The 20,605-nt window shown below is 46.4% G+C and overlaps 1 protein-coding gene across 1 annotated transcript in view; it reads right to left on the bottom strand.

Moving 5' to 3' along the window:
• The window catches only part of GAD2 (glutamate decarboxylase 2), a 106,587-nt gene that overhangs the window by 65,309 nt on the left and 20,673 nt on the right, over positions 1-20,605 (bottom strand). Inside the window, exon 8 of the mRNA XM_004716101.2 lies at positions 15,034-15,113. Within this exon, the coding sequence (XP_004716158.1) occupies positions 15,034-15,113 (80 nt within the window). The remainder of the gene's footprint in view (positions 1-15,033; positions 15,114-20,605) is intronic.

The raw sequence follows: 20,605 nt of genomic DNA on the forward strand, positions 1-20,605 counted from the left end.
GTTGTGGGGAGGAGATGAGCCAGTCAGGATGCAGGGTAGCAACGATGAAACATATAACTTTCCTCTAGTTCTTAAATGCTTCCTCCCCCCCACTATCATGATCCCAATTCTACCTTACAAATCTGGCTAGACCAGAGGATGTGCACTGGTACAGATAGGAACTAGAAACACAGGGTAATCCAGGACAGATGACTCCTTCAGACCAGTGGAGAGAGTGGCGATGCCTGGAGGGTGGAGGGAATGTGGGGTGGAAAGGGGGAACCGATTATAAGAATCTATGTATAGCCCCCTCCCTGGGGGATTGACAGCAGAGAAGAGGGTGGGGGGGACGTCGGACAGTAAACATATGACAATACCATAATAATTTATGAATTATGAAGGGTTCATGAGGGAGGGGGGAAGGGGGTAGGGAGGGGGAAAATGAGCAGCCGATATTAAAGGCTAAAATAGAAGGCAAATATTTTGAGAATGATGAGGGCAACAAATATACATACGTGCTTGACACAATGGATGTATATATGGATTGTGATAAGAATTGTACAAGCCCCCAATAAAATAACAAAAAAATAATTAAAAAAGTAAAAGTAACAAAAGGCAAGGGTAGAGTAAAAACTTGGTGGTCGAGAACAGATTAATCTGTTTTCAGTTATTTCTTATGGGAAAAATTGATTTGGAACTCGCCTGCATCGAATCTCGATGCTCCTTCTAGAGTGGAGCAGCGTCGAGGTCCGGGGTTCTACTGTAGGACTAGGGCTTCTTCAATGCTGCTAAAACCTTTTGTCATGGTATCTATTCCAACCCAGAGAGTCCATGTGTGCAGAGGAGGCCTGCTCTGCAGCGCTGTCCAGGTCTATCGTCTAAGGTGCCCTTGGGTGAGTTTGAGCCACTAACCTACTCGCCAGTAGTCAAGGACGCCATTGTGGGTCCTGCCTACTTGTCACTCAGCTCAAACACACTGCCGTTGGTTCAATCCCAAGTCCCAGCGACCCTACAGGACTTCTGACACTAAACATCTTTTGGGAGTAGAAAGTCTCGTCTTTCTCCCTTGGAGCTGGTGGTTTTGAACTGCTGACCTGTGTTTAGCAGCCCACTGTGTCACGGGGGCTCCCTCTTGGCTGTAGTACGAGCATTATGTGATTTCCAGGGTGTCCTACAGACAGGATGGGGCAAAGTCAGATTTCAAACCCAGAAATGCCTTCCTAGTATTTAAGGAGCGTAAACGAAAATTCCCATTACCCTGCCTTACCAAAGAGCTTTCTAGGGTGAGTTCTAAAATTTTAAAGATGCATGTGGCATTTTTATTATGGTTTTGGGGAATCTTGCACCGAGGAGTCCTTGACCCCCATTTCCTTATTAGCCCTGGCTGGTAAAACAAGAACATCTAAACTTTCCCATCTTTTGATGGCATTGCTCTTCTTAAGATAGTGCTCAAAGGCTGCAGGAGTAACAGAAACACTTCGTTGTTATTTTTGGTTCCGACTCATAGCGTCCCTGTGTGCAACCGAACAAAACAGTACCAGGTCCTGTGACACCCTCACAGTTGTCGTAACGCTGATCCCTTTGTTTCATACATGGTGTCAATCCGTCTCCTTAGGGGTTTCCCCCTTTTTAGATAACCCTCTGCTGTTCCTACCATGAGGCACTGGTCTTTCCCGAGAGCATGTCCCATGTCTGTGCGACGAAGTCTCGCCATCTTCACTGTAAGGAGCATTCTGGTCGTACTTCTTCCAGGACACTAGTATTTCTTATTTAATCACCAGTACTGGACAAAACCATGTTTGTAACATAGCTGGCAGCATAAAGATAGTAAGGGAGGTCATGAACCCAGGTAAATTTTCAAAATGCCAGACTGTGTGATGGCTTGAGAAATTACCCACAGTGATTTGAGAAAAAAATTGTTGAGGAATTACGGAGCAACAGTAAAAATCACCAGAGATCCCCAAGGGGAATAAGAGTTGTGTGTGTCTTCTCAATGGCTGCTGGAAATGTGGGCACTTTCTCTGGAAAGGCCCAAAAGAGTCTAATCAAAGTCAAAACAGATAATTTAGGAATTACTTGTGTTACAAAATCTTTGTTCACATTGGAAAAAAAAGAAAGAGAAAATATTACCATAATTATAAATAGTGAATGTCCTTGATGGCTTTAAGATATAATTTGGTTTGAAAAAGGAACGCAAATTACAATAATTAACTATATTTATCCTTTAAGATTTGTTTTTCAACATGAACTGTGGGATCAGATCACTTAACATCATAACCAGAATATGAAGCCAGAATGTTCTGATGATTTCTATGTGCAATTCTAGTAACAGTTCATCCTCTTCAGTGGTCTCCTCCGAAACCACTTACTGCACACACTCTCACTACGAATGCAACAGCCCAGGACCGGGCAGCTTACGGAGCTATTTCAGGTGAAACTTCCTCCTCACTGCACTTGGTGACCAGACTCCGAGTGAAAGGTGCCCTGGCGGCACAATGGACTCATCACTAGATTGCTCACCACGCAGGGGTGGTGGTTCAAACCCACCAGTTCTCCTCGGGAGAAAGATGAGACTGCCTGTCCTGTCAAGATCTTCTGTGTCTATCTACTCTGCCCGCACGGGGTTGCTATGAGCCAGTACCAACTGGGTGGTGGTGCATTGCTTGGTTGTAGTAGAGTGAGAGTATTTGGGTGGACAAGGTTTGCTGACATTCTATAATTCCCTACTCTTCAAACTGGGATCTCACCTCCCTAAACTTATCTGTAGAGAGGGGGAAATGATTGTGATAATCATGTAAGAAACTATGTTTGTCTATTCTAAATAACTTTTGAGTCAAGGAGGAAATTAAAACTCCAATGAGGGAACATTAAAAGTTAATGACATGAGAATACTACATATAAAACTATGAGACGCACTCGGTCTTTCTCAGAGGAGAATGTATAGCCTAAAATGCTTTGAAATTAAATTAAAGAATAAAAAATAACTAAATTATATATTTATTTGTAGAAGTTAGAGAGAAAAATAATTCAGGCAAAAAAATTTTTACAAGGAATTAGAAAACCTAATTCGGCAGGTGCATTAAAAAGATCAATGCATAAGCAAATATCTGATAAGTCTATTACAAAGAGGGGGGAAATCCAACACTTGAAAGGAGAAAAGTTATAAATGTATTAAATAGTGTCAAAGGAGTCTATGTGGAACTTTACGTTAATCTTGAAAATGAGCCTATCGATAACTTTCCCACCTAAAAATATATAACTGATAAAAATTGTTTCAAAGATATGTAGGACTGAAAGAAGCAAGTAATCAACAAGATCAATTGTTTACACCAGAGGTTCCCAAACTTATTTGTCCCACCACCCCCTTTTCAGAAAAAAAAAATTATTTGGTGCTGGCCTGACAATAAAAACTTTTGTCCTATATTCCATAATCCAGGATAAAGTATAGGTATCTGCTTCTGCAACCCCCTCTCCCACCCCCAGAGTTCCAGCCCCTCCTGGGATTGGCAGCAGAACTTTATAACATGTCCTGCTAAACAACTCAATCCTGAGCATTTCTCACTGGTGTTACAACTTGTTAACTTCCTTAATAAACCCTTTAACCATGAATTTTTGTCTGTGAGTTCTGTGTAGCTATTGCAATAGATCTTAGAACCCAGACAGGTAAAACAGAGAATACTAATTAAAAGGATTCAAGCACTTACATCACAATAGGATTGTAAGTAAGCTAAGGATGATTTTAAAGATACAGGAGAATGTGTGCTGGTCATATGCTACTACAACCCCATTCTATGTAAGGGACTTGAACAACCGCCTAATTTGGCATCCAAGGGCATCCTGGAACAAATCCCTTGCAGATACGGAGAGATATTAAGCATTAGCTAGTATTATATTTAGAAGCCCTGGTGGGTTAGTGGTTAGGTGTTGGCTGGGATCCTAATAGTCAGCAGTTCGAAACCAGCAGCAGCTCGAGGGAGAAAGACTGGGCTTTCTACTCTCTTAAACAGTTATCTTTTTGGAAACCCACAGGGGGTTGCTATGAGTCAGCATTGTCTTGATGGCAGTTAGGTTTTTACAGTTGTTCTTTTTACGCATTTTATTACTTTTAAAATAACCTTTCCTATATAGGACATAACAAAGCACAACTATCACTGCATCACTGGGTTCTCTGTGTTTGGTTTAAATACAGAGGAAACAGGACACTCAGAGAACGCATCACAGCCCTGCTAGATAATCACAGATTCAGTGTCCGGGGAGTCTATGCTAATACAAGTGTGTTCAAGAGCTCCCCGATGACTTGAAAGAGTGAAGTAGCATCCCCGATCACCTTCCAGCACTGGCCACAATTCAGCTAATTTATTAGAGGAGCAAAATGGCCCTGATTTATACTTAACCATTATGTAACCCAATTGCATGATAAAATGTGGCATTCATTAGCACAGGGTAATGTGCTAATGTGTAATCAGCCACTTTTAAAGATATGTACATATAAATACTTAAATATATAATCTAAAAAGGTATACAAAAGCAGTAGCCACTGACCTTTGTAGCATACTATAAATAGCATTAATTGGAGTGGCATTGATCTGTGTGACACAGGAGCAAAGCGAGTCAATTGCTGCTTTAGTCTTGTGCCAACCAGGCATCATGTCTCAGTCGGATTTCTTTTCCGCAAGGTTTGACACAACGTACTAGTAATTCATACAATGCAAAGAAAAGAGAAGGGATGGAGAAATGGGAGGGAGTAGAGAGAAAGTTGATTCCTAACAGAAAACTAAGAAATGTTGGACGAGCCCTTGAGTCCATACTGATAATAAAGAGAGGAGAGGAGAGGTGAGACAGGAGGAGAAAAAAAAAGACAGGCCAAACAATCTGTTTCCAAAAGATCATACCGTTGAAAACCCTACGAAGCACTTCTGTTCAGTACCCACGGGACCACCGTGACTCAGAATCCATGCAAGTCACGACAATGACAACGTACCTTCGTCCTGTCGCAGGCTGCCTCCTGTCCCCACCCCTCCAACTGAAACTGTTGTAGGCACACACACCAGCCACTTCCCCGCAGGGACAGTCAATGGGCAGCTTCCTGCCCTCGTGTCATCTATTGGTAACATCTGATGCTGTTCACCTCTTCCTCGTCTTGAAACACTCTTTCTTTGGGTCTCCTGACCCCATTTCCTGATTCTCCTCTGCCTCTCCATTGGAGTCTTAAGTCTCCTTTGCTGGATCCTGTCCCTGAAACATGGATGTCCTTCAGAGATGTCTCCTAGGCCTGCATCTATGTGGCTCAGCCATATAGTATCTAAAGCAGCAGTTCTCAAGCTGTGGGCTGTGACCCCTTCACAGGGTCGCCTAAGACCATTGGAAAACACATATTTCCCATGGTCTTAGGAACCGAGACACCACTCCAGTCCTCTACTCGTCTCCAGGCGGGGCCGCCCACATGCAGATATGCCCACATACAAGTAGTAGCGTGAAGACTGTTACTACCCATGCTACACCATGCTTCAAGACAAAATTTCATTGATTTGTCATTAGAAATAACTATTTTACAATATATAATTACATGTTGCTTTGTGACGAATCACTATGCTTTAATTATGTTCAATTTAATTATGTTTAATTATGTTCAACAATGAAAATACATCCTGCCTATCAGATATTTACTTGACGATTCATAACAGTAGCAAAATGAATTTATGAAGTAGCAATGAAAATAGTGTTATGGTTGTGGGGTCACCACCACATGAGGAGCTGTATTGCGCATTCGGGTTGCGGCATTCCGAAGGTTGAGAACCACTGGTCTAAGTTCTAGGCTCCCATTTCCAATCAGCAACAGGAACTCTCCTGTAGATGCCTTAGCAGCTCCTCCAACATATGCCAATAAATCTGAACATTTCCTCTTCCTTTCCAATCAGCTCCTTGGTCAGGGGTCCTTTTCTATGAGAATGGCACCACACTGACTTGATCGGCAAGTGAGAACTTGGCCTTCGTCCTTGACTCCTCTCTCACCCAGTACACTAGCCAATCAGTACTCCCTATTGAGTGCACCATTCCATCCCCAGTGCTCAACCTTGAGTCAGCCCATCAGTCATCATACCCCACTCATATTACAACAGCACCGACTTGACTTGCAGCCTTTAAGCAATAGTTTTTCCTGCAGTTAAGATGACCTAACGCAAACACTAAAACCCTTCATTGATTTAGTCTCTAACATCCGACTAGATTAGCATGCTTCATGACCAGGGTGCTCTTGCCACTTTCCCGCTAGAACATCTTGTCAGTTCCTTGAACAAGCTAAGTGCTTTCTCACACCCACGGCTTGGAGCACACTGTGGCCTCTGTTTGTAGCACTCTTTCCTTTTTCTTCCCCGGCTAACATCAATCATCCTTCCTCTCGAGTCATAGCAATAGCAACTCGCGCTGCCCCAGCGACAGCATTTACTTTCCTTAGATGCTACTGCTTGTTGAAAGGTTTGCCTTTTCTACCCTCACTTAGGCCTGGTAGATCTGACTGTGTCCATCGTGTTCCTGGGCTCGCAATCAAGACCATCGAAGGAAGCAACTCACAGAGCCTCCACTTCGAAAAGGAAACTTAGTGTTCTTCCCAATTGCCATCCACATACAACAAATGTTCTCTTCTCCTGATGGGACTTTTGGGAAACATCTTTTTACACAGTGGCTGTTATTGAATTGAATTGGGTTCCCCCCAAACATGTGCTGGAATCCTAACCCCTATCCCTGTGGATGCCATATAATGCAATCCCTTTCTGTAACGCAATCTAATGGCACGTCAGAGGCCACAGCCACGTCGCGTGTGTCCTAGGCACTTCGATTATAAAGAGAGTTGATTAGACACAGGGACACGCATACTGGGAACAACAGATGCCATGTGAGGACCGTCTACAAGTCAAGGGACACCTAGGAACCAAGGAACACACAGGTCCCGACACGGAAGAACCTGACCTGACTGAGACCACGGTGTAGACTTTTAACCTCCAGAAGTGTGAGAACACACATCTCGCTCTTTAAAGCCACCATTTGTGGTATTTGGGTGATAGCAGCACTAAGACGCGATGACAAATTTTTTCACAAATATTTATTTTCTACTAGATATTAACTGAAATGCTCCTATCCTTAGATACAGCATCACTACATTAATTTGGATTCCACTAATTCAAGATTTTAAAATATTAGACCCAACGATACTGGAGTAAGAATTCACCAACCTTATCACTGTGACTGTTCATGTGAAACTAATTTAGTATGTTTCCTCTCAAATTCAATAATTAATTTTGGCAGAAGAAGTTATTTTAGCCATAATATCATACATTAAAATGCGAGCCATGGTGAATTGAGGTTTTTCATTACTTTGTCTTATTTTACTAATTAGAATAGATATAAGATAATTAAAAAAAAATTTACAACTCTTAGAGAACTGATTACAAACAAATGATGATCTATGAACTGTTCACTTTCTTTAAAGTCCCTGGGCGATACAAATGGTTCCATGGCTGCTAACTGATAGGTTGGAAGTTTGAGTTGACCAAGAGGTGCCCGTGTAGAAAGGCCCGGAGGTCTGTTCCTCAGAGATCAGCTATGAAACATACGGAGCACAGTTCTACGCGGAAACACACGGGTTCCCACAACTGGAACTGACTTGAAGACAACTGGTTTGGTTTGGGTTTTTGATGAGCATCTTGCTTCGTTTGGATCATTCTCCAAAGAAATCCCGTGACTGCTAATTAAGGAAAGGAACCTCATAGCCTCTCCCTCTCCCTGCAGCTCTGACCACATCGTTAGCAAGGCACAGGGTGTTTTCTTTGGCTAGGATATTTGCCAGCAAACATGAACTCCCTACTAAGGCGGTATCTGCAGAGCAATACAGGACCTGTCCCCCTGGTCACTGGTAGGCAAATGTGCGGAGTCCGAAAGAGAAACTACACAACAGGAAAGCCTGAGAGGGCAGCCGCAGGTCCATGCTGTGGGGCCCTGGGTGAACTTCGCAAAAGCACATTATGGAAAATAAGTAGTCAAACACCTTGTCAGCCTTAAGCGATTCCTGAACTGCGTGTTTGACTTTCCCAAGGACGTGATGATAAAACAAATAACTGGCTGCCATGAAAAATAGATAAAATAAAACTGATTCAAATGAGAACGGTGGCTACAAATGACTGTCCCAGGCCCGCCTCTCCGACTCAAAACACTGCAGTTTCACTTACATCTAAGAAGCCCAGCCTCTAGGTCTGAAACTCGTGGTCCAATGATGATCTAGATTGTATCATTAAAGATTTCATTAGCTACCAGGACAATTGTACATTGTTTCAGCACTCTCTCATACAACACCGATGAGGAGAATAGCTTGGTAGGGCATTTGAAAGGCAATCTGGCCTCACGTGCCATGGTCCTTCAGAATGTTCAGAGTCCAAGGCAGGCGTTATATTAAGAACTAAGCTGAGGCAGAGAAGCTCTGAAGAGACAAGGATATTCGCTGGAAGACGGAAAGCTTATTTACAAAAGTGACACCAAAAATAGCAATGAGTACAATACCAAGACAAACAAAAGAAAACAGAAAACCCTCGGACTAGATTTCTACTCAGAGCAACGTTATAGAACAGAGTAAAACTGCCCACAAGGTTTCCAAGGCTGTAAGCATCTGTCTCTCATGGATCAGGTAGTGGCCTAGAACTGCCCAACCTCTTTATTTGGGCAGTTAACCTCAAGGTTGGCAGTTCAAATCCACCAGTTGCTCCTCAGGAGACAGAAGAGGCAATCTGCTCATGTAAAGATGTACAGGCTTGGAAATCTCACATAGGGTCGCTATGAGTTGGAATCAACTGGCTGGTAAGGGGTTTACCTTTGGGTTAACAGCTGCACATTAACCTCTGTGCCACCACAGCTCTGTAATCCCCACCATCAAAAACAAACGATAGGAACCCACTGCCGTAGACTTGATTCTGACTCAGACTGACCCCGTGGGACATAACAGAACTGCGTCATAGGGCTGCCATGGCTGTCAATCTTCAAGGAAGTGGAAGGAAGCCCCCCTCACCCATTAGAGCCACTGGGGGCCTCTCCGTTAGTAGCCCCTGTGTTGCCAGGGCTCATAACACATACAATGGGGGAACCATACTTTGTGCTTTTGCTTTGCTAGCTATTATACTTACTACTTTATCTCTGCCAACACATTTAATCTCCATAACTACCCTATGAAGCAGGTGTCATGACCTTTGAGATTTTAAAGATAAAGAAAGGAGGCACAGGGAGGCACTTGTTGAAGCCAATGGAGATGAGATTAAAGTTAAACAGTCCAGCTCCAGAGTCAGAAGTCTATAAACTCTGATAGTCAGTTGACATGATATCAGTATGTTTTTTAATGTCCATGAGAATGAGGAAAAGGATTTATGAAATCATAGTAAGAACTGTATAAGAATACATGAGGTGTCATTGTGACTGAGTAACAGGCATCAGAAGACCCATAACAAACAAACAAATAAAAAAAAAACATATTGTTGAGAATGAGGGCAGTCGGAGCAGAGACCCAAAGCCCATCTGTAGACAATGGGACACCCCCCCGCAGAGAGGCCAGAGGGAAGGGATGAGTCAACCAGGGTGCGGTAAAGCACCGATGAAACACGCAATAGTCCTCTGGTTCCTTGAGGCTTCCTCACCCCCCACTATCATGACCCCAGTGCTGCCGCTCACTGCGGGCTAGACCGGAGCATGTGCACAGGTACAGACAAGAGATAAGAGCTCATGACACGTGGAATCCAGGCACAGGAATGGGAGTAGTGATACCAGGCGGGTAGGGGGAAGGTGGGGAGAGGAGGGGAGGAAGGGGAAACTGATGGCAATGATTGACCCATTAACACACACCCCAACCCCCAACTCCAGGGGTGACGAACAACAGAAACCATGGGGGAAGGAGAGCATGGTCAGTGTAAGACATGAAAATAATAATTTATAATTTATCAAGGGGTCGTGAGGGTGGTGGTGGGGGCAGGGAGGAAAACAGAAGAGCTGATACCAAGGGCTCAATAGAAAGTAAATGTCCAGAAAAGAATGATGACAACATATGTACACACGTGCTTGATACAATTGATGCATGGATTGTTTTAAGAGTTGTAAGAGCCCCCAATAAAATGGAAAAAAATAATAATAAAGGAACATCACCTTCCCAACATGCTTACAAAAAATGATTCAAAGGTTTAGGCATCCATATCGTAATTAGTGATGGTCTTTGGGTGGTGGGACTTTGATTCTTAAATGTTAAATTTCCAGTTTTAAAAGTAAGCCTGTACTGTTTTTAGGTACAAGAAAAGTGATTTATTTATTTTGATGTTCTCCTGTGGGTTTTTTCTGCTCCCACCTGCATTTCTCTCTTCCCTCCCCGAGTCCCACCTCTACCACCCTTTCTTTCTGCCTAGGCCTGGAGCTCTGGCGGCCTAGCGGTTGCTAACCATAAGGTCAGCCGTTCAAACACACCAGCTCCTCTGAGGGAGAAAGTAGAGGCTTTCTGCTCCTGGAAACATGTATTGTCTTAGAAGCCCACACGGGCAGTTCCACTCTGTCCTGTGGGGTCACTGGGAGTTAGAATCAACTCCATGGCTGTGGGTTTGAGCTTTTTCCTAGGTTTCTGTGTGGAGCGAGCAGTTAGCAATCAGCTGCTAATCTAAAGATGGGCTGTTCGAGCCTGTCAGGTGGTACTGTGGAAGAAAGGCCTGGTGATTTGCTTCCATAATGACCACAGCCAAGGACACCCCATGGAGCAACACCTGAGTCTGAAGGCACTTGACAGCATGGACGTGATTGCTTTGTTGGTTTGTTTGGTTAATTCTAATCCGCTTCACCTTCCTCAGCACATGCGCTCAGGAGCAGAGGAGAAAAAGTCCCCTCCCTTGCTCTCTAATGGCCTCTTCCCTTGTAGTCTCCCAAGGGGTGGCATGAGAGAGAGAGAGAGAGAGAGAGAGAAAGAGAGAGAGCGCACGTGCGCGCGCGTTCGAGGTGAGACAGCAGAGAATGGGACACGCCCCCCCTTTCCCTTTGCAAAAAAAAGAATTTTAGGATTGTATTTTAGTGTTTCTAATGGCTTCTAAAGTGATTGAACTAAAATTCTCTGATTTGAAATGTCAAGGCCACCAGGCTAGTCACTAAGGAGTCCTGGTGCTACGGGTTACAGGTTGGGCTGCTAGCCACAGGGTCGGGAGTTCAAAACCACCAGCTGCTCTGTGGGAGATAGAAAGATGAGACAGTCTGCTAATGCAAAGATTTACAGTCTCCGTAACCCTGTATAGGCTCAAGGAGTTGGAAGCCACTCGGGGACAATGGATTTTGTCATTTGGGCGGATACTGGTTCAAGAGCCCACTAGTTTTCCAGCTGCTCCGGCACCTACCCTGCTTTCTGTCTCTTGTTTAAAAACAGCAGCGCCTTTTGTGGGTCGCCCCGGCAGCCTCGTCTGTGTTGAAACTCTAGCTCTTCCTTGATTAGAGCCCTACACTCCTTGCACTGGGCTTCTAACCGAAAGGTCAGCAGTTTGAAACCCCCAGCTGCTCCACAAGAGAAAGATGAGGCTTTCTACACCCAGAAAGAGTTATCGTCTCGGAAGCCACCGGGCCCATTCTCCTCTGCCCTGCAGGGCTGCTGTGAGTAGGAATTGACTTTGGTCAGTGCCTCTTTTTAACACGCTGCCACTTTCAGGCCGTTCACTGTCCTCGGGCCAGCTTCATGCGCCCACCTGGGGGCCTGCCGTGGTTGATTCATTAAAAGACCACCTCAGTCACCACAACCCAATTTTCACAGAAGCAGACACAGCCAGGCTGATGTCTGCAGGAGTGTGGTTGAAAGACCTTCCAACTTCCCAGGGCACCTGCTAGCCTACTTGGGTTCAACATAAGAATGCTCACTAACGAGGCCACCAAGGAAGACTGACAACCAGAGGGCCTGGACCTGTTGGGGTGACTCTTCCCTGAATTCCAAGGTCCTTACCTATCAGTTTGGCTATCAATGAAGTAAAAAACATTTAAATCATCTAACCTTTTATTCCCAGTCAATTTATTTTCTTTTATTAAAAAAAAAAGAAGTGTTCTCAAATCCCAAATCTTGAGTACCTTCTATCAAAGTTTTGCCCAAACTTTTTGAAATCCCATCATATAAGTCAATTCCATTTTCAAGATGAGTTCTCCCTCCAATCCTTTACCGTTTCATCCTTGCCCAATCATGGGTGCTTCTCATGTGACCTATGCTAGGCCATGGACCCCCTTCCGCTACTCCTGAAATGTGACTTCATTCAGATCTTTCTTGGATAGAATGCTGGCAAAATTTGGTTTTGTCCAGATCCATTGAGCTCAAATAATGTCTAGATTTTTTTGTCCCCCCAAATGCCAGATAAACAATGGGTGTTGACCGCTAGCAAACAAACAAACAAACCAACCCACTCAGGCTCCATCTAAAGGTGCAAACAAGAGTGTGGTCATGCCCTACAATCTCTTTACGAGAGGTAGACCCAGGATTCCTCAGGTTGGTTTTCAGAGCTTTCAAAAGCCCCATTACCCACTCCTCAAAGAGGTCAACACAGAAAGACCACCAAGAACTCAAAACCAAACGCACTGCCACTCCACCGATGCCAATTCACAGCGACCCTCCAGGCCAGAGGAGAACTGTTCAGGAGGCTGTAAATCTTTCTGGGAAGAGAAGCCCTCATCTTTCTCCTGTGGAGTGGGCGGTGGGTTAAAACTGCTGAAATCATGTGGTTAACAGTCCCGCGCATAACCCACTCAGCCCCCATGTCTCCCCTGCCATCCCACCCTCAGGCGCATCCCGAAAAGAACGGAAAGCAAGAACACAAACAGAGACCTATACACCAGCGTTCATTGCGGCACTATTAACAAGAGCCCAAAAGGTGTGTCCATCAACATAACTATGTCATTTTCCACATAGTGGAATATTATCCAGCCATAAAATGAAAGTAGATTTTGATAGCTGCTGTAACAACTTGAATGAGTCTTGAAAATGTTATGCTGAGTGAAATAAGTCAGGCACTAAAAGTAAATATTGTATAACCCGACTGATATGAAATATCTGGAAGTGGCAATGCAAAGAGACCAAAGTTTATTAGTGTTTACGAGAGATGGGCAGGAGTGGGAGATGAGGAGGTCTTGCTCAAGAAGGAAGAGTTTGTTTTGGGTTGATGAAAAAAATTTGGATATGGATAGTGGTGATGGTTGGACAATATGGTGGATATAATGAATGACCCTGAATTGTACATGTAAAAATGGTTGAAATGGCAAACATTGTGTTATAAGCATATATTTCACTACACACACTCACACATACCAGCTCTGGTCTGATCCAGCAATTCAGACCCTACCACTTGATGCCCGTTCTTATTTTCGTGGCTTTGTTTGGTATTCATGTGAGATTGCCCATCTTAGTCTCCAGCCAGCCTGCTCATCCTTAATTCTAAAAATCCAACTCAAATTCCCCCTGCCGCAGGAAGCCCTGCCGGCCCACCAATATACAGGATGTGTACTGTGTGCCCATGCAATTCAACGAAATAACTATCTTCGTTTGATGCTACTTATATCTCTTCTCTGGGCACCGCCAGGGAACTGGTATTAGGCCTTCGGTTTTTCTGGAGCTCAGTGAGTTTCCTAAGACTGTGTAACAATGAAATATATGGTTAAAGGAGTGGCTTCTTACTTAGTGGGATTTCTTACTCAATTCTGTTAAAGACTGCATCTAATTTTCTACAGGTTCTGGGTCTATCCAAAGGAGCCCTGATGGTGTAGTGATTATGCATTGGACTGCAATCCACAAGGTTCAGAGTTGGAAACCACCAGTCGCTCTGAGGGAGAAAACTGGGCTTTCTATTCCAGCCAGGAGTTGCCGTCTCGGAAACTCACAGCAGCAGTTCTACCCTGTCCCACAGAGTCACTGAGTCAGCATCGACTCGGTGGCAGTGGGTTTGAGAAGTCTATCCAAAATAAGTCCTGAGGGCGCAGTGGTTAAGCACTAGGCCACCAACAGAAAGGCTAGAGATTGAAACTCACTGGCTGTTTTATGGGGGAAGATGTGGCGGCTGCTTCTGTCCAGATTCGCAGCTTTGGGAACCTTATGGGTCCTTTAGTCAGCATCAACTCCACGCCAATGGGTTTGGTGAGCTTTGGGTTAGGCCAATCCAGAAGCCATCAAATGGATCTCAGCTCCAGGTGATACAACACAGAACTGCACTGTAGCATTTCTCACCTGTCATCTTAAAGGAGCCTTGGCGGTGCTGTGTGGTAGACTGCTAACCACAAGGCCATTGGTTCAAAGTGGCCGCGTTGTGACAAAGATCAGGGTGTCTGTTCATACAAAAGGGGCAGCCTCGGAAGCCCTGGGTGCGGTCGCTGTGAGATCGAACGAACTCGAGGGCAGGGTTCCTGGTGCTGGTGTTGCATCTTAAGGAAGCAGATGGACAGGGCTGTCTCCCGTGGTGCCTCGGGGTAAGTTTGGATAGCTGTTGAGCACAGACCCTCTCGGACTGTAGACCACTCGTGGCTGACACGGACACCCTGCAACGGCCTGCTAATTTTCTCCCCCAAAGGACCGCGGGGATTCTTCACGTGCCTGTGTTAAGGGGCCCCTTTTCCCAGAGGGGTCCTTGCTTCCCCTGCAAAGTTGCTGGGTTATGATTTTCTTCCTGCTGCTAAATGGCAGCCTCTCCTGTCACCCTCTACCCCCAATCAGGTGTTACACAACCCACAATGCCTAATGTGATGCCACTCCAACCATCAGGGGGCAAATTGCCAGTTGTTGCTCGGGGCCCAGGTGAGGATGCCCCTCGCATCCTCTTGGTGCAGAATATTTTGATGTAGTTACGAAAGGTTCAGATTCAGTCCAGGGCCGCGGGCCAGAGGCTCCCTGGCACCGAGGGGAGCATGTGATGGGGGCGACCAGCGCCCGTGTTGTCAGGGCAACACCCTGCCTCACACCGGCCGCCTCATTTCTCTGACCCAAAGGTCTTTGTGCAGAACTTGCACATGTCTGACCCGGGGTGACAGATTCGTGCTCACCTCTCGTCGCATTTAATCAGGATCACGCTGTCCGTTCCGATCCCCAAGGCGGCAGCTCCTTTCTTGAGCGAAAAGTGGCTCTGTGAAAAGCACACGGACAGTCAGTCACTAAGCCAAGCTCGCTCTCCTCCCTCCTCGCCTGCCTTTCAAGTCTAGCCCATCTCCCCAAGCCTCCGTCTCTAACGGGGCAGTGTCCTTCGCTTGGGCTTCTTGGGGAGCATTATAAAGTGCTGGGAATCGCAAAGGAGACCCAAAGGGGTGCAAATAGCCACGAGCTCCGCTACTAACTGAAAGATGGGTGGTTCCAATCCAACTGTGGTGCCCCGGAAGAGAGGCCTGGCAATCTACCGAAAACCCCGTGGAGTGGAGCACAGTTCTAGTCTGACACACGTGGTGCCGCTGCCAGGGGTTTGGAAGGGACTCAATAGAAATGTTTATCCGTTTGGGGCTTTTTATTAGCATTTGCAAATGGGCTCCACACCTCCTGCACCACGTGGTAACCCCACGCCAGTTTTATATTTAAGACAGACTGTTTTTTGTTGTTTTTTTAAAATCATGTTATTGGGGGGCTCGTACAACTCTTATCACAATCCATCCATCCATCATGTCAAGCACATTTGTACATTTGTTGCCATCATCATTCTCAAAACATTTTCTTTCTGCTTGAGCCCTTGGTATCAGCTCCTCATTTTTTCCCTCCCTTCCCTCCACTCCCTCCCTCATGAACCCTTTGATAATTTATAAATTATTATATTTCATGTCTTACACTAACCAGTGTCTCCCATCACTCACTTTTCTGTTGTCCATCCCCCTGGGAAGGGGTTATATGTAGATCATTGTGATCAGTTTCCCCTTTTCCCCCCTACCTTCCCCTTACTCTCCTGATATGGCTACTCTCAGTATTGGTCCGGAGGTGTTTATCTGTCCTGGATTCCCTATTTTCAGTTTTTACCTGTACTAGTGTACATCCTCTGGTCTAGCCAGATTTGTAAGGTAGAACTGGAGTCATGAAAGTGGGGGGTGAGAAGGGGAGGAAGCATTAAAGAACTAGAGGAAAGTTGTTATGTTTCATTGGTGCTACATTGCACCCTAACTGGCTGGTCTCCTCCCTGCAACCCTTGGGCAAGGGGATGTCCAATTGCCTACAGATGGGCTTTGGGTCTCCACTCCGCACTCCCCCTCATTCACCATGATATGATTTTTTGTTCTGGGTCTTTGATGCCTGATACCTGATCCTATTAACACCTCATGCTCACAGGCAGGTGTGCTTCTTCCATGTGGGCTTTGTGACTATGTTAAGGGCCCCCAACAGATATATAGTAGTATATTGTATGTCTCCCAGGTCTACATTTTGTTACCAGAGGCTTATACTCAGTTTCGGCCAAGTGCACTGTCAGTGTGTGCATTCAACGGAGGAGAAGTGGGCACCTTCAGCCTCGAGTTACTGGGAGTCCTGTTAACTGTGCAGGTGACTATCAGTCGAGAAACCCCCCCCCCCCGCCCCCCAGGCTTTTGGAAGGAGGTGTCCAGTTCCTGATGGTGGCAAACATGCGTGTCTGTGTGTGCAGAGAGGAGAGGAGAACATGTCCTGCCGACAAGCCTCCAGCGGAGAGCCCAGACTCCTTGTTTGTGCTCCCGGTTAGTGATGCAGGGCAGGATATGGAATCTCAATGAGTGTAATCACCGGGCAAGTTGGAGTGCTGACAAGGGCTAAGCTAAGCCCAGCTGTACTGCATCTGCCCATCAGCCTCTTAGTATTAACTACAGACCATTAAGCTGTCCAAAAGGAGAGCTGTGTCCTCAATTTACATCTCCAAAGGGTTGCTGACTGGCATTTGTAAGTGCCGCTTCCAAAGAGTGTACGGATGCCCTCTGTGCCTGTGTTCACGTGGGATTCCTCGGAATTCTCAAACATGCAGCACACACGCTATTGACACATTTCTCTCTCTCTCTGTGTGTGTGGGGGGGGGCTAAAAAGCAAGTAGCAATCACCTAACAACAGCAAGCAGAGTGAAGCAACACATGAGACAGTGTACGGAACAGAGGGGTGTAAAAAGCCTGGTGCGACTTGAAGGAATGAGAAAAGGCTACCAGCCTCACGTGATGCCCTCGGAGAGACAGCGTGGACATCGCGAACGAGGGGTGAACGGTGAATTGCGTGCGTCAGGGCTTGTAAACACCCACAACTCGCCCCAATGCAGAAACAATCATCCAAACCGCATTCTCTCACCTCTCTGCCAGAGCCCTGAGCCGCCCTGGGGACAAGGACGCTGAGCGGGCACCGAGTCTGATTGCCAGGCTGGCACGGAGCAGAAGAGCCAGCTGTCCCCACGGAGCAAGTGCATGCTTCTCCAACGAAGCCCCTCAGTGAATGGACCTTACATCTGAAACTGCAAAATGGCAGACTGGGGCGGAGTAAGAGAGCTGGTGCACCTGGTCACTGAGAGGATGCATTCTTGCCTACTCTTTGATGAGGAAGACTAGTGATGCTCAAATGAGGAGCAATTACCCGAGATCATTGATCACTGTACCGAATGCCACAAATGTACAGGAGAACACATGCCCGGCTTGAAAGCTGAGGGATGGGGAACCGAGGTGCGATGAGGCATGAAAAAGAAGATTAGGTACTGAACACCGAGTTGGTTGATGTTTTCAGGAAAGGAAACGGAGCAAGAGCTAAATGTTACCCACAAATAGCCAGGGACCTACAGAGAGGAAGGAGCTGGAGGTGGAAAAAGAACACCCAGAAAGACGCTACTAATGAGGAAAAAAACCGGGAAGACAACTTAAACGGTACTGGTGGGAGACAAGTGGAGGACGGGTTCGCATCCTTGGCACCATGCTTAATAGAACCACTTGTTGATGAGCCAGAGGGAGCCATTTCCAAAGAGTCACCTCCTGGATGGCTAGGAGCCCGGAAACCAGGCGGCTAGAGAAAATCCGGGGAAATGGTGGCTCAGGGGTAGCATTCTAGCCTTCCATGCGAGAGAGCCCAGTTCGCATCCTGGTGAGTGACCCTCCTGGGCAGCCACCACCTCTAGGCCTGCAGGTTGCACATGGTCACAGTACTGAACAGCTCGAGCAGAGCTTCCAGACGAAGGCAGGTGAGGAGGAACCTGCCTCCAAAAACAAGCCCCCGCCATCCAGCTGATTTCAGTGCACACAGAGAGATCTGCCTGCGAGCAGAAAGCCTCGCCTTTCTTCCTTGGAATAGTTGGCGGATTTGAACAGCTGACGTTGCAGTGATCAGCCCAATCATGGCCAATGATGCCACCAGGACTGCAGAAAGCAGCCGATGAAGGTCCTATGGGTCACAACGGTGCATGCCGCCACCGTGGTGATGGCATGGAGCCAGGCTGAGCTTCATTTTGTTGTGCGTGGTGTCGCCAGACTCCAGGGAGGGCGGGGGTGGTGCTGGCTCAGTGGCAGGTAACAACAGAGAAAGCGCAGAGGATGCTTAGTCGTGAGCAGAGGGCATTACCAAGAGGTGATATGGGTCAGCCTTCTGATCTCAAAGACTGTCTCCAGGCCAGTGGGCCGTATATAGACGGGCCTGGCTGACTTCAGAAGACAAAACTTGAATAAAGTTGGAAGCTTCAAGGGTTCAGATTGATCCTCAAATAATAAACACTCTTCTAATAATTGGCTGTTACATCCATAGCATGGCATAGGAGTGAGCTGATGGGCCCCCCCATCCCCTTCCCTACCTTGATTGGGAACCCTAACAATACACTCCTGATAGAATCCAGTGCTTATTGATGACTGCTAATCTACATTTCTCTTTATTGTCCTGCATCACTGAGTCCACTCTGACGCATGGTGGCCCTGGATGTTACAGAGTGGCTGTGTGCTCCGGAGGACTTTCTTGCTATAATCTCTCTGCAAGCAGATCGCCAGCCCTTTCCTTCCAGGGCGTGGCTGCTTGGGCTCTAACTGCCAAGCAGAAACATTTGCACCACTTGGTTGCCCTCTTTTTAAGGAGAATATAAACGAATCCAAAGGAGCTCTGATGACAAAGTGGTTAAGCATGCGCCTGCCAACTGAAAGGTTTGCAGTTCAAAACTACCAGCAGCTCCAAAGAAGACAAATGAGGCAGTCTGCTGCTGTGAAGGTCTGCAGCCTTGGAACCCCTACGGGTCAGTTCTACTGTGGGGCCTCTGCGCGTCAGCATGGACTCTGCCCCAATGGGTTTAGATACTAAATCCATAGGACTTTCATGCTGTACTAAAGTGAAAAACTTGAGATTGAGGGAAGATGAATTTTTCTAACCTTTAAAAAAAGTTGTCATAGGCCATCTTACACACACACACACACACCCAGACCAAACTCACTGGCATCAAGGCAATTCCAACGCATGGTGACCCTGTAGGACAGGGTGCAAGTGCCCTGTGGGTTTCTGAGACAGTGACTCTTTGTGGGATTAGAGAGTTTGGGTTTCTCCCAGAGAGCGGTCGAAGAAGTAGCCATGATGCCATGTTCAAAACATATAAACAAATAAACAAAAATCACTGCTATCGAGTTAGAGCGACCCTACACGGGCCGTGTATGAATTACCTTACCTTTAGAATATATGCAAGTAAATGCAAGTGTTCGACTTATAAAAATGACTGCCATTTTTACAAATGGGCAGGCCCTCTGTGTTGGGTAGAGTGGGATGGTCCCCAGAAGGATGAGGCGGAGGGCCCACCAAGCTAGGCTGGCAGCGGAGGGGCTCAGCGTTCCGTTGAGCCCTCTGGGTGCAGCAGCTGCCCCTCTCATCTTAACGGAGACAGTGCATCTTGCTTGTCTCTAGGGACGGTGGGTGAGTAAGGTGAACGATAGAAAGGCTCTAGGACAAACCATCTCAGTTCTCCGGCAGAGCACTTTCTCTCCCTCTGTTAGAACTGAGAGAAGCACGTTGGGATTCTTAGCTTCAATGGCTGCATTCATTGTCAAGCCATTGTCAAACCGGTGGGTGTCAAGGCAACTCTGGACTGCGGTGACCCCCCATGAGCCAGAGTCGAACCGTGCTGCCCAGGATTTTCAGTGGCTGATGGTTTTTCAGAAGTAGTACACCAGACCTTTCTTCTGACATGCTTTGATTCAAACCTCCAACCTTTCAGCTAGCAGCCAACCACGTTAGCTATTTACACTCTCCAAGGACACCACACCGCTGTTCGTCACATCCCAATATCTAACTGAAACTCAGAGTCAGCTGCCTGGTGGGCCACGAGGTTTCAGAGGAAAGCCTGTTCTAGGCTCAGGGGACACAACCATTATGAAGAAGCCAATTCCCAGCTACCTCTCCCACTACGCCCCCTATACCTTCTCCTCTCTCTTGCTCGAACTGGTGTAGCTGGCCTTCTTGGCCTTCCCTGGGCTTGCGAAGCTTATTCTCATCATTGTGCCTGAGTTCCATTTTCCCGGAAAAGTCTTCCCTCACATGGTTTCTCGCTCACTCCCTCATTTAACTCTCTGCCCATCTAGCCTCTCCTCAGAAAGACCTTTGATGGTGAGTTAGTTAATTGTGCCAGCCTGGCCGATAATCACATGTGGGGCTAATTGAAAGGCGGAGGGATAAATGGGTGGTGAG

The sequence above is a fragment of the Echinops telfairi genome, unplaced genomic scaffold (genome assembly GCF_000313985.2).
Source record: "Echinops telfairi isolate 266 unplaced genomic scaffold, ASM31398v2 ScPeMD7_7461;HRSCAF=8499, whole genome shotgun sequence".
Lineage (NCBI taxonomy): Eukaryota > Metazoa > Chordata > Mammalia > Afrosoricida > Tenrecidae > Echinops > Echinops telfairi.